The 12,726-nt window shown below is 43.3% G+C and overlaps 1 protein-coding gene across 3 annotated transcripts in view; it reads right to left on the bottom strand.

Moving 5' to 3' along the window:
• Positions 1–8,827: 8,827 nt before the first annotated feature.
• Positions 8,828–12,726, bottom strand: part of PAG1 (phosphoprotein membrane anchor with glycosphingolipid microdomains 1) — a 248,022-nt gene continuing 244,123 nt past the window's right edge. For all 3 annotated transcript variants that reach the window (XM_073550600.1, XM_073550599.1, XM_073550601.1), the window contains 2 exons: positions 12,421–12,480; positions 8,828–10,918 (listed from right to left, as the gene is read on the bottom strand). In XM_073550600.1, coding sequence (XP_073406701.1) covers positions 10,565–10,918; positions 12,421–12,480 — 414 coding nt within the window. In that variant the 3' untranslated portion in view covers positions 8,828–10,564. The remainder of the gene's footprint in view (positions 10,919–12,420; positions 12,481–12,726) is intronic.

Raw genomic sequence — 12,726 nt, 5'->3', positions numbered from 1 at the left:
TGTGGGCAGATGAGACGAAGATAGAGCTGTTTGGTAAAACACATCATCTCCTTTTATACAAGTTGGCACAATATAACATTTGCTTTGTATTTATTGTGGCAGAATTTTCTGTCGTATTGCACTCTATTGTGGTTAGAGGCTATTATTATATACATGTGTGTTCACATTTTCTTGTGCCATTTGGTTGATTAGGGTGACCATAACTACAGGGTCTCGTAGGGTGTCTCGCATTGAAATCTGCTGCAATGACCCGGGTACTCCGTTCACCAGACATCAACACAATTTCTATCCGCTCCTCACATGTTAACCTCTGCGACATGTCAATGGCTGTAAACAAAGAGAAACTTGTAAATAACTCATGAAAGAATAAAGTTACGTTAAAACCAAGCACACCATTGATTTTCTTGTGAAATTCGCAATAAGCTTGATGTGTCACATGACCCTCTTCCCATTGGAAAAAATAAAGTTGCATCCAAAATGGCCGACTTCAAAATTGCCGCCATGGTCACCACCCATCATGAAAAGTTTCCCCCTTCCATATTCTAATGTGCCACAAACAGGAAGTTGATATCACCAACAATTCCCATTTTATTTAGGTGTATCCATATAAATGGCCCACCCTGTATATTACTGGCTATGTGGTTGGTATTATTAGACGATGGGCTTTTTACGTGTTTTTAAGGTATTTTTGGCTTGTTGTTTTAGATCAATAATCTTTAGATTATTTTTGGGAGATCCCTAGTTTTTTGTACAACTTTTTCTCCTTTTACAAGTAATCATACTAGATGCTAACCAGCAGACACACATACACTACCTGTGCTGATCCACTACATCAGTGTTCCCCAACTCCAGTCCTCAAGAGCCACCAACACGTCAAGTTTTAAGGATTTCCTTAGTATCGCCCAGGTGGTGGAATTATTGCCTGTGCAGGTGAGCAGATCTCACCTGTGCAATTTTAAGGGAAATCCTGAAAACATGACCTGTTGCTGGCTCTCCTGAGATTTCAGTGCAGAGATCTCCATCTGCACTTGCGTGGCGACAATTTTCCCGGAAGCAAACCACCGCATAGGGCAAGCAAGCAAGGATGGAAGGGCAGAGCCCCCCACGCAGCACGGGACAGAGCGCAGCGGCAAGCACCAGGGGACAGAGCGGGCAGCAGCACCAGGTACAGATATCACCCGGCAACACTGGGGACATAGCACAGCAGCAGCATCGGACACCGGCACATCAAAACACCCCCTCTTCCTAGCAGCAACGTTCCACTCCTGCCTCTTCCAGAAGCAACCCTGGGACCCCACTTCCCACCACCCCTGGTAAGCAATAAGACGCCTGGATTATAAGAAGCACCACCATTTTATTAAAAATGGTTTTAAAGAGTTTTTTCCTATTTTTCTCCTTAAAATTTGGGGTGCGTCTTATAATCTGGAGCAAATTTCAAAAACTGACCGTCAGATCCAAGCATAAACATTGTGTGAACAGGTGCTTAACCTAGAGTCACCAACTCATATACATTCAAGCAAAAAAGGAAGCACACTGTAGCGCCATAACATGCAAATATGAAAAATTAATTGCATTACTGCCTTAGAAATATGAAAAATTGAGAAAGTTTAGTGCATAAAATGGCCAAGTTATGTGTACCTGGAAGCCACGTTAAGGCATTTCTCGCTTTCCATGTCCCTGTTCTATGCCAATCCTCACTAAGACTGAAGTCTCCATTTGAATGGGAACCTATGAAAAATCCTCTGTTTAGACTGAAGTCTATATCTCTGTGGAGGGGTGGTGGCCCTGCTTTGATTAAAAACGCCTGCGGCTAACAGGTGGAGTGCTCAGTCAGAAAGTAAATGAATACAAATTTCAAAAACTGACCGTCACATCCAAGCATAAACATTGTGTGAACAGGTGCTTAACCTAGAGTCATCAACTCGTATACATTACAAGTACACATAACTTGGCCATTTTATGCGCTAAACTTTCTCAATTTTTCATATTTCTAATGCAGTTATGCAATTCATTTTTAATATTTGCATGTTATGGATCTACAGTGTGCTTCCTTTTTTGCTTGATTATAATCTGGAGCGTCTTATAAAGCGAAAAATACGATATATATATAAATATATACATAGAAAATCTATCCTGATATATGTTCCCCTTCCTGGCCCCATTGTGGTACATATCTCCCCCAGCCTGTTATATGTCCCCCTGTTCTGCCACTGTTCTTTGCTGCATGGAAAAAAACCCCAAAACCAGTGATACTCACCTAACCTCCACTCCCCCACCGTGCTGCATCCTTTTCTAAAGCCGGCAGATGACTTCAACGTGCAAGCGACAGGAGCAAATGACGTCACTGCCATCGCACCCAGTGACGTGCATGCCGACGTCAGCTGCTGACCTCCGATTGGCTGGCAGCGTGTATTGCAGCGCACAAACCTGACAGGTCTCTACACCGCAATACACTTCAACTAAATGTGTGTCCAAGGACGCACATCCAGTTGAAGTTTGTGCGGGCATCACCGGACCCCTCACGCTCACGGGCCAAGTCCCAACATCTGCAACTGTTACGCCCGATTATACCATATGAATAAAAGATGAATGCCAACGTACTTGCACCAAGGGCACATACAGTGGGAAAAAAAGTATTTAGCCATCTGCATGGAGGAAAGGGCCAACATACCACCAACAGTGTGTGCCAACCTTGTGAATATCCAAGAAGTATCATTTCTCCTTGCGGAGAATGACATGCTAAGCATGTCGAGGTGAGGAGACTTAAAGCCGCAATGCTCCTCTGGGAAATATGCTAATTATGCAAATTGTCTCTTTAGAGAGGAAGAGGACTAGAACTCTAGTGCCACCTATTGGAGGTAGCAATCCTTAAAGTCAATGTTGACCCTTTAACGAGCCTAGTTACATGACTTAGGATAAAAGCCAAGCCAGAATCTCCATTTGCAGATACTGTGTTTCAGGGTACTGCCCCTCATCAGTGCAAAGTGGGAGATCTGGTTTGACTTCTTGGATATCAGTCAGATGCCTCTCACAGCCAAACCAGATCTCCCACTTTGCACTGATGAGGGGCAGTACCCCGAAACACAGTGTCTGCAAATGGAGATTCTGGCTTGGCTTTTATCCTAAGTCGTGTAACTAGGCTCGTTAAAGGGTCAACATTGACTTTTAGGATTGCTACCTCCAATAGGTGGCACTAGAGTTCTAGTCCTCTTCTTCTCTGAAGAGACAATTTGCATAATTACCAACCTTGTGAAGACTTACAGGAAACGTTTGACCTCTGTCATTGTCAACAAAGGATATATAACGAAATATTGAGATGAACTTTTGTTAATGACCAAATACTTATTTTCCACCATAATTTGCAAAATAAATCTTGCCAAATCAGACAATGTGATTTTCTGGATTTGTTTTCTCATTTTGACTCTCATAGTTGTGGTCTACCTATGATGTAAATTACAGGCGTCTCATCTTTTTAAGTGGGAGAACTTGCACAATTGGTGGCTAACTAAATACTTTTTTTCCCCACTGTACCTAGTATAATGTTTGCCATTTTCATGGAGGCACATTTTTTTTTTTTTTTTTTCTAAATATACTCCAAATCGGCACCCCACATGATCTTGACAAAAGGTATAAAGACAAAGAACAGTTAAGAAATCTCCAGGCTTTTCATTTATTAATGTGCAGGCGAAAGTTGAGACGAGTAATAACAAACACTGTAGATTCCTGTACAGTTTGGTAATACATAGCTATAGACAGAACATGGTACCTTCCATGCACGTAATAAGTGGCATCGCTACTGGCAAATGTCAGCACATTCAAAACAGTCGTACAAGCTTGGTGGCCAAAAAAAATCTTGAAAGTGTGCAGCATACATTTTCCCTGAAAAGACCAGAATTTTTATTTTATTTCACCATTAGACACTCACACACTACCTCTAAATAGGGGTGTAGCTATAAGGGGTCCAGAGGTAGCTGTCAGGCTGAGTGCAGACGTTCTTTTTGGCCCTGCAGATTTTTCCGCGCAGAATGGAAGAAATCCGCAGGTCAAATGACCTGCATTTTTCCTGCGGATTTCTTCCATTTTTCCTGCGGTTTTTGTGCGGTTTTCCACTGCGGTTTTCCCACTGCGGATTTGGTGACAGGGGAGATGGAAAACCGCACAAAAGAAGTAACATGCTGCGGATTTTGTACCGCGGGAAAACCGCGCGGAAAAATCCGCAGCGTCTGCACAGCGTTTTTTTTTTTACATTGATTTTAAGGCTACTGTACATCACAATGCGGATATGCAACGTTTCTGTGTGGTAAAATCTGCTGCAAATCTGCATCGTGTGCACACAGCCTCACACCTGGGCCCTTGTGCATGAGGGTGCCCACCTAAACACCTTGATTTTAGATGGCACTTAGTAGTTCCAGATCTTACATTGGTGTCCAGGACCTTAATGTTACGTCTGTGCCTCTCAAGGCGGAGTCTTCCCAAGATCTTATATGGCAGTATTACTGTAGCAGTGGAAAAGCATATACACAGAGATGCCCATTATACACGATTGCTACATTGCTCTGTAAGGTGCACTGATCTATATGAAGTCTGACCACTGGGCTAAGTAATGTGCAAATAGGACGTAACAGACCCCCTTATTGTCAGCGATAGTGCATCCATCTGTACCCTACTGGTTACCGTCATCTGCCCTCCAGCGAGAACGTGCAGGGGGATCTGCAAACATTAGGCTATGTGCACACGTAGATTTTGGTCCTGTGGATTTTTCCGCGCGGATTTCTAAAAATCCGCAGGTAAAATCTCAGGTCAAAAGACCTGCGGTTTACCTGCGGATTAGCCTGCGGTTTCACACCTCTACAATGGTGAAGGTGTGAAACCGCAGCGGAATCCGCACAAAGAATTGACATGCTGCGGATTGTAACCCGCTGAAAAAGCCGCAGTATGTGCACAGCGATTTTGGTTTTACCATTGCAAACAATGGTACTGTACAACGCAGCAGAAACTGCTGCGGACCCGCAGGACCAGAAACGCTGCGGATCCACAGCAGAATCCGCAGCGTGTGCACATAGCCTTAGACTTTTATGACACACTCGCTGTAATTTTTCCTGAATCAGTGGCACATGTAAGTCTGGAAGCCTGTAGCTCCACTACTAATGTTCACAAATTTCCCCAGTCAGTAAGGCTGGTTTCACACTAGCGTTTATTCCATGCAGCGCATGGCGCCGCTAAGCCCCGCCCCCTGCCGGTTCCCTGTCCGCCCCATCTGGTCATCGCCATCTACTATCGCACATGGACGCTTGCGATCTGCGCACCCTATCTTTAGCATAGGGTGCACAGATCGTGCGCTGGCCATGCGCTAGGATTTGGGCGTGCGCTGCGCACTTTTGAAGGTGCGCCTGTGTGCGCCGAACGCAGCATGTTGCATTTCAGCGCACCTTCAAAAGTGCGCACGTCGAAATCCTACTAGCGCACGATCTGCGCACCCTATGCTAAAGATAGGTTGCGCAGATCGTAAGCGTCCATGTGCGATAGTAGGCGGCGATGACCGGATGGGGCGGGCAGGGAGGCGGCAGGGGGCGGGGCTTAGCGGCGCCGTGCGCTGCATGGAATAAAAGCTAGTGTGAAGCTAGCCTAAAAGGTCGGGGTTGGCCATCACTTTTTTTTTTTTTTTAGTTTTTATAGATGGCCCATCCCTATGATAGGCCGATAATATCTGATTAATAGGGCTATGACATCTGGCACCCCTGCTTATCAGCTGTTATAGATAGCGGATGGAAGTTCTCAGATACTGCTGGGATACAGCAGCTCCATCAAAACTAAAGCGGACAACGCGGGGTATTGCAGATCCACCCCCTGCTCACTCCAAGTACACAAGGTGTGGGTCTTAAAAACCCAGCAACGGCAACTATAGACATGACAGAGCTGCTGTGTTCTGGAAACATTTGAGAACTTTTGCCCGCTGTTGCCGCTGGTAACAAAGTATCTGCTGTTGTGCCAGGTGTCGCATCTCCACCAATCAGCTATTTATGGCCTTACCTGAGGATAAACAATCAATAAAAGAAGTAATGGTCAACCTGTAAGAATTTGGACATAGATGCGGAGGTGGAAGCTGTAACAGTATATCTGTGCAGCAGGCTGTGTGAGACTCATGCTATGAAAGTGAGGTAAGTCAAGCTGTAGCCTGATGTGTGAGACTCATGCTGTGAGGGTAAGAAAAGGGAAGCCCCAGCAGTTTCTCTGTGTCTTAGTCTACAGTGGGTATGGAAAGTATTCAGACCCCTTTAAATTTTTCACCCTTTGTTTCATTGCAGCCATTTGGTAAATTCAAAAAAGTTCATTTTTTTTTCTCATTAATGTACACTCTGCACCCCATCTTGACTGAAATAAAAACAGAAATGTACAAATTTTTGCAAATTTATTAAAAAAGAAAAACTGAAATATCACATGGTCATAAGTATTCAGACCCTTTGCTCAGACACTCATATTTAAGTCACATGCTGTCCATTTCCTTGTGATGCTCCTTGAGATGGTTCTACTCCTTCACTGGAGTCCAGCTGTGTGAATGAGAATCATGAGGTCAAAAGGAACTGGCCAAGAAGCTCAGAGACAGAATTGTGGCAAGGCACAGATCTGGCCAAGGTCAGAAAGGAATTTCTGCAGTACTCAAGATTCCTAAGAGCACAGTAGCCTCCATAATCCTTAAATGGAAGAAGTTTGGGACCACCAGAAGTCTTCCTAGACCAGGCCATCCAGCTAAACTGAGCAATCATGGGAGAAGAGCCTTGGTTAGAGAGGTAAAGAAGAACCCCAAGATCACTGTGGCTGAGCTCCACAGATGCAGTAGGGAGATTGGAGAAAGTTCCACAAAGTCAACTATCACTGCAGCCCTCCAGCAATCGAGCATTTATGGCAAAGTGGCCTGGACTTCCTCAGTGCCAGTGAAAACCTGCATAGAGTTTGATAAAAAAAAAAACACATGAAGGTCTCCCAGACTATGAGAAATAAGATTCTCTGGTCTGATGAGATAGAACTTTTTGGTGATAATTCTAAGCGGTATGTGTGGAGAAAATCAGGCACTGCTCATCACCTGCCCAATACAATCCCAACAGTGAAACATGGTGGTGGCAGCATCATGCTATGGGGGTGTTTTTCAGCTGCAGGGACAGGATGACTGGTTGACATTGAAGGAAACATGAATGCGGCCCAAGTACAGAGATATCCTAGATGAAAACCTCTTCCAGAGTGCTTTGGACCTCAGACTTGGCCGAAGGTTCACCTTCCAACAAGACAATGACCCTAAGCACACAGCTAAAATAACAAAGGAGTGGCTTCAGAACAACTCTGTGAACATTCTTGACTGACCCAGCCAGAGCCCTGACCTAAACCCAATTGAGCATCTCTGGAGAGACCTGAAAATGGCTGTCCACCAACGTTCATCATCCAACCTGACGGAACAGCAGAGGATCTGCAAGGAACAATGGCAGAGGATCCCCAAATCCAGGTGTGAAAAACTTGTGGCATCATTCCCAAGAAGACTCATGGCTGTACTAGGTCAAAATGGTGCTTCTACTCAATACTGAGCAAAGGGTCTGAATACTTATGACCATGTGATATTTCAGTTTTCAGTTTTTAATAAATTTGTAAAAATTTCTACATTTCTGTTTTTTTCAGACAAGATGGGGTGCAGAGTGTACATTACTGAGAAAAAAAAAAGAACTTTTTGAATTTACCAAATGGCTGCAATGAAACAAGAGTGAAAAATTTAAAGGGGTCTGAATACTTTCCGTACCCACTGTATGTGTTAGACTCATGCCGAGAGGGAAGGTGTAGCCTGTTGTATGAGACTCTTTATGTGAGAGCGGAGGGTAGAGCAGCAGCAGAATGTAACGGATTGTTCCAGAACTCTTCATGTCCCGATCAGGAACAGCCTGTACACTTAGCACAGTGATAGAGAAATAAACATTTACAGAAATTATGCAGAGGAAAGGTCACAGTATGTCTATCTTCACAACATGTAATACATCTGTACAGATGCCTTCATATCTTTTTTTTTTTGCACCGATACATATTCTTTATACAGATTTCAGACTAAATTATTTGGATGAGATAAGCTACAATGCCTTTCTCAGCTCATGGATACTGATAGTCAGTATAGGATTGGGGCGCCTACAAAAATAAATGGTCGCCCAATAAACTCCAGAGAGGTGTGCATTTCCCCTGAGAGGGCTTAGTCTCAGCTTTCAGTTTAGCTTACAGAGAATACAACACTTATGTACGAGCTCTACCCCTGTTTATCACGGACCAAGTGACCCACACCAAAATGAGGAGACCTGTCCGATTTTGATTTGAGTCCCAGATCAAATTTTTCAATGCAAGTCTATGTCTCCTAGAAAAAGGATCAGCACTCGCGTGCTCTACGTGTGCTCTTCGTTGTTTGAAAGGAGAAGCAGGAAAAAAAAGGGATTTTTTTTGCATATGAGAAATTCTGATGGTAAACACGGACATTGATCAAAACACTGATGAAAATCTGATCTAATACTGATAAAAATCGGTCATTATTTTGTGTATAAGAAAATTCACTGACAGCCAGGAAGACCCAATTGTGCTGACCAAATCCTTATGAGAAATCTACCTTAGATACCTCTAAGATTTAGACCTGAAGTACCGGTAATTCCATCCAACAGTTGTGATTTTCGTCATGTCCCCACGTCGGGAAGGGAGGACTCCACAGATCAACCCAACACTCCATATTAAAACCCAAATGAAAATATTAGACTGATTGTAACCGATATCTACACAGGTCATTGGGCTTTATATGAATTGTGCAGCAATATTATTATAACACTTATTCTTTATTACAATAAACCACTTACTCCAGTACCATGTATGAGCGCGTCCTACACAGGACGACAATGCCGCCATTACACATTCTACAAAGTTATTTTACTTTCATTACACTCTTTTGATCCTGTTCTCTAGGATCATTATGAAATTTTCAATTTTGCAATTACTTTCAATAAAACCGAAACTCTACGTAAAGGAGGTTATCCATCAATGTGGGGTCATCCAAAGCTCTCCAGCCATCAACGGTCAAAATCTATCAGTGGATCATACACCTAATAGATTTATCTGCAGATCATTGGAAAATCCAGCAAATTTTAGTAGAATCTGCTGTTGATCCGATGTCTCGCATAGTCATACACATGAGGTCAGATTTCACCAAAGATGTCTGGAACAGCAATGGTCTGCATATAAATATATCATGGTTATGGCAAGCTTTTAGCTCCACCGTATATATTAGACTGATATCGGCTGAACCTGCCAATATCAATGGACTCGGCCGACAGTCTAAAGGCCTTATACACATTAGATGGCTGCCAGCCGAAAGATGTTTCGACCAATAACCATCTCATCCGTCTCTCCCATGGACAGGAAAGATAAAAACCTCTGTACTGTGTTAGCCAGTAGATAGAAAAATATATTAATATTTGAGATTTGGTGTTACTCTATGTCTGATGAAGAGACCTGAGTAGTCTCGAAAGCTTGCAATTTGTTACCATCTTTTCAGTTGGCCATTAAAAGATATCAACCACTGAGGACTCTCAAATCTTAATATATTTTTCTTTGATGCGCAGTCGTTTTCCTGAGCACTATTGTGTTCTCAAAGAGATAGTTGCCGGCAGAACAAAGCGATCGGCAATCTGAAAGCAGACATGCTCGTTCGACATCTTCCCCGACAATCAGTTGGCCGGCACACCCATACACATTAGCATGTCAGCCGGACCTGCTGTTATCTGTGGGAACAGCCAACATTAGTCTAGTATAGATGGGGGGCTTTTCAACTTGCCGCCAACAGGTGATGTCAAGGGAGAGACAAGGATTTGGTGGGTCTGATTTCAGACTGGTGAACCCCTGGGAGATAAGATCAGAGGAGTCTTATGCTATCAGGTATGTCCTACAGGGGTCAGTTGAGATCTCAGAGTTTGGGCTTCTACTCTAGGCAAACACATATCCATAAAGATCCCCCCAAAAACCTGTGAGGACACTGGGCCTCTTGATGTGATGGTCAGAACTCCAATGATCAGCGTTATCTGATATTACGCAGACGTGTGACATCGAATATGGAAAACGGATGGACATCATATAATACACAGGCTCACAACAACTTTTAAACAATATAAATTTGACAGATTAAATTAAATTATACAGGTGTAACAATGCAGCTTGCGGAGCTAGCTCTTCGCTCTCCGATGGCGTACCGTATAAAGGATATACCGGGATACATCAGTACCGTAAAACTTGTGGATTTAAGGATCATCCTGTTTTTGTCCTTTTTTTGGCAAAGTTTCAACATTAAAAAAATAAAATAAATGGCACATTAATAAAAATATAAGAAAAATAAAAATATGCAAATGTCTTCATGCAGCAGGGAGACGTTGTCTTCATATGCAGACGTGTGCTTTCTCTTTTAAGTCAATCCATAGCTAGGTAGGATACGTGATAATCGCACGTTAAAGGGATTGTGCTATATTAGACAAAAAAAAACCCCAATGATTTATTTTTGCATTCTTCAAAGTCTAGTGAAATCTCCGTTTTGTTGCAGATCCCCAATACTCTCATAGTCACTTTCACCATGTTGGACAACCCCGGAGCAAGATGGCGAGAGAGTAATAGTCCTGTCTTCTTCATGACATAATGTTGCAATGGCTTCATATTCAGGGTCAGCACCACCGTTCACTATGCCCATGGGGGGCGACAAGCCAATAAGGTTGGGGCTTTTATCAATGTCCCTGACTGTTGCATACGTTCCATTACAGGCCGTTGGCGAGACCTCGACATCTGGAATGTAGGAATAATGGGAGAGGTCTTCCTGGAGACGGAGAGACTGGCCAGTTCTAGACACTCTTGAATACATGGCCGAAATCTAGAACAAAATTATTCATATCAGTCAAATATTGCAAATAATAAATGTACAATAAAGCAATGTAATGGGATTTGGCATCTATTTGTTTCTACGATTGTCATTGATGAAGACCCGAGACCATGCAAGCTAACGCAGATACAGTAAGGTGGCGGAGACAATCAAAGGGTGACGACCCCCACAGGTCTATGAAAAGTATATTATAATATATAGGCCATTATTTATTAGATTTGGCTAGCATATCCTCACCACGTTGGGATCTACTGCTACCGCCACTCTGGGTCCTGACGCCAAAGGTGGGGCACACTCATCCAGTGTCAGGAGCTGAGAGCCACGAAGAGCAATCAATCACATAAGGGCACCCTGCTACCTGAGAGCTGAAGATAAAGGGAGTGTGTCAGCATAATATGACTGGTCAAACTAAGGCTGGTTTCACACTTGCGTTTTTTTGCGCTGTGTTTTAGCGCAAAAAAAGCATGCGTTTTTTCCCCTATACGTTAACATGGGTGCGCATACATATGCACACGTACGCGTTTGTATGCGCATGCGTTTTTTTGCAGTGTGCGCTCGGGCGCACAAAATGCATCCTGTTGCATTTTTTGTGCGTCCGACTTGCCCCAAAAAACAGCATGCACACGCAATGCGTTTTTTTTTACACAGCAAAGCACCCATTAATTTCTATGAGTGCACATACGTGCGCAATGCGCAAAAAACGCATGCTTTTTTTAAAAAAAAATGCACCAAAACCAGCAAAAAACGCACACAAACGCATGATGCGTTTTTTCATGCGTTTGTGTGTGCAAAAAACACGCAGCAAAAAAACGCAAGTGTGAAAGTAGCCTAAGCACAGGCACTAGGTGCACTCTTGGTGTGGCCGAGCTCAGAGCGCCTCTGCACCTATTTGTTTTCCGTCTATCTTTACAAGAGCCAGGACGCAGATAGATGGAAAACAAATAGGTGGGAAGGTGCACTGAACTGCGTGGCCACACCATGATGCACCGAATGCCTGTTCTTGGTTTGAATAGTCATTTTGTGCTGAGAGATCTTCAGGCCATCAGACCACATTGCGTAAACGCCGCATTTCTTTGCGTGGAAAATCTGCTGTGTCTCAGGAGGCTGCCAAACTGTGCTTGCTTTTTTCGTGCATTTGCATCCTAAAAACTTTTCATGGGGAGCCACAAAAAAATCCCAGTGTTTCTGTACTAAAAAAAGATGCATTACACAAAAGCATGTGAAATCTGCATCCAAAGAAAAGCATAAAAAAGGAGAAAGACAGTAACAAAAAAAAAGAATGAAAAAAACACTATTGCTATTGTACATTTTGGTACAGACACCCACAGAATAAGCGCGGAGAATCTTTGTCAGTGTTAGAATTGGGGTTGATTTAATTAGGGATCTAATATCTGAACGTATTTTGGGGTCCCCATTCTTCCGTGTATTTCCGTCTTGGGGCCGACATAGAAATATATGGGTATGCTGACTGTACAGCTGCACTATATACATACATCATCTTCGGTCAGGCAGGGGTCTTCTTCCCGAGATTTGTAGGATATGCAACTCTGTCGCTAAAAGAAAAAGAGAATCAATACTCTGAAGAGCGAAAGCCAAGTTTATTGTTTGCCGAATCCTCCAGGGTTATTATCTGACGACTCGGGAACAAAGACCTCCCTTTACCGCCTAAATGTAGAGCTCATATGTAAACTGGACCGTCAGCCCCAACCGCTAGAGAGAAAAGCTGAGCCCCCCACACACCATGTTACTACAGAACAGCCATGGAAAACCAAAAGGTGGTCACTTGGATCCATTACTAC

Source organism: Dendrobates tinctorius, unplaced genomic scaffold, assembly GCF_039654945.1.
Source record: "Dendrobates tinctorius isolate UK_male_01 unplaced genomic scaffold, ASM3965494v1 ptg000165l, whole genome shotgun sequence".
NCBI lineage: Eukaryota > Metazoa > Chordata > Amphibia > Anura > Dendrobatidae > Dendrobates > Dendrobates tinctorius.
This window is presented reverse-complemented; position numbering and strand designations above follow the sequence as displayed.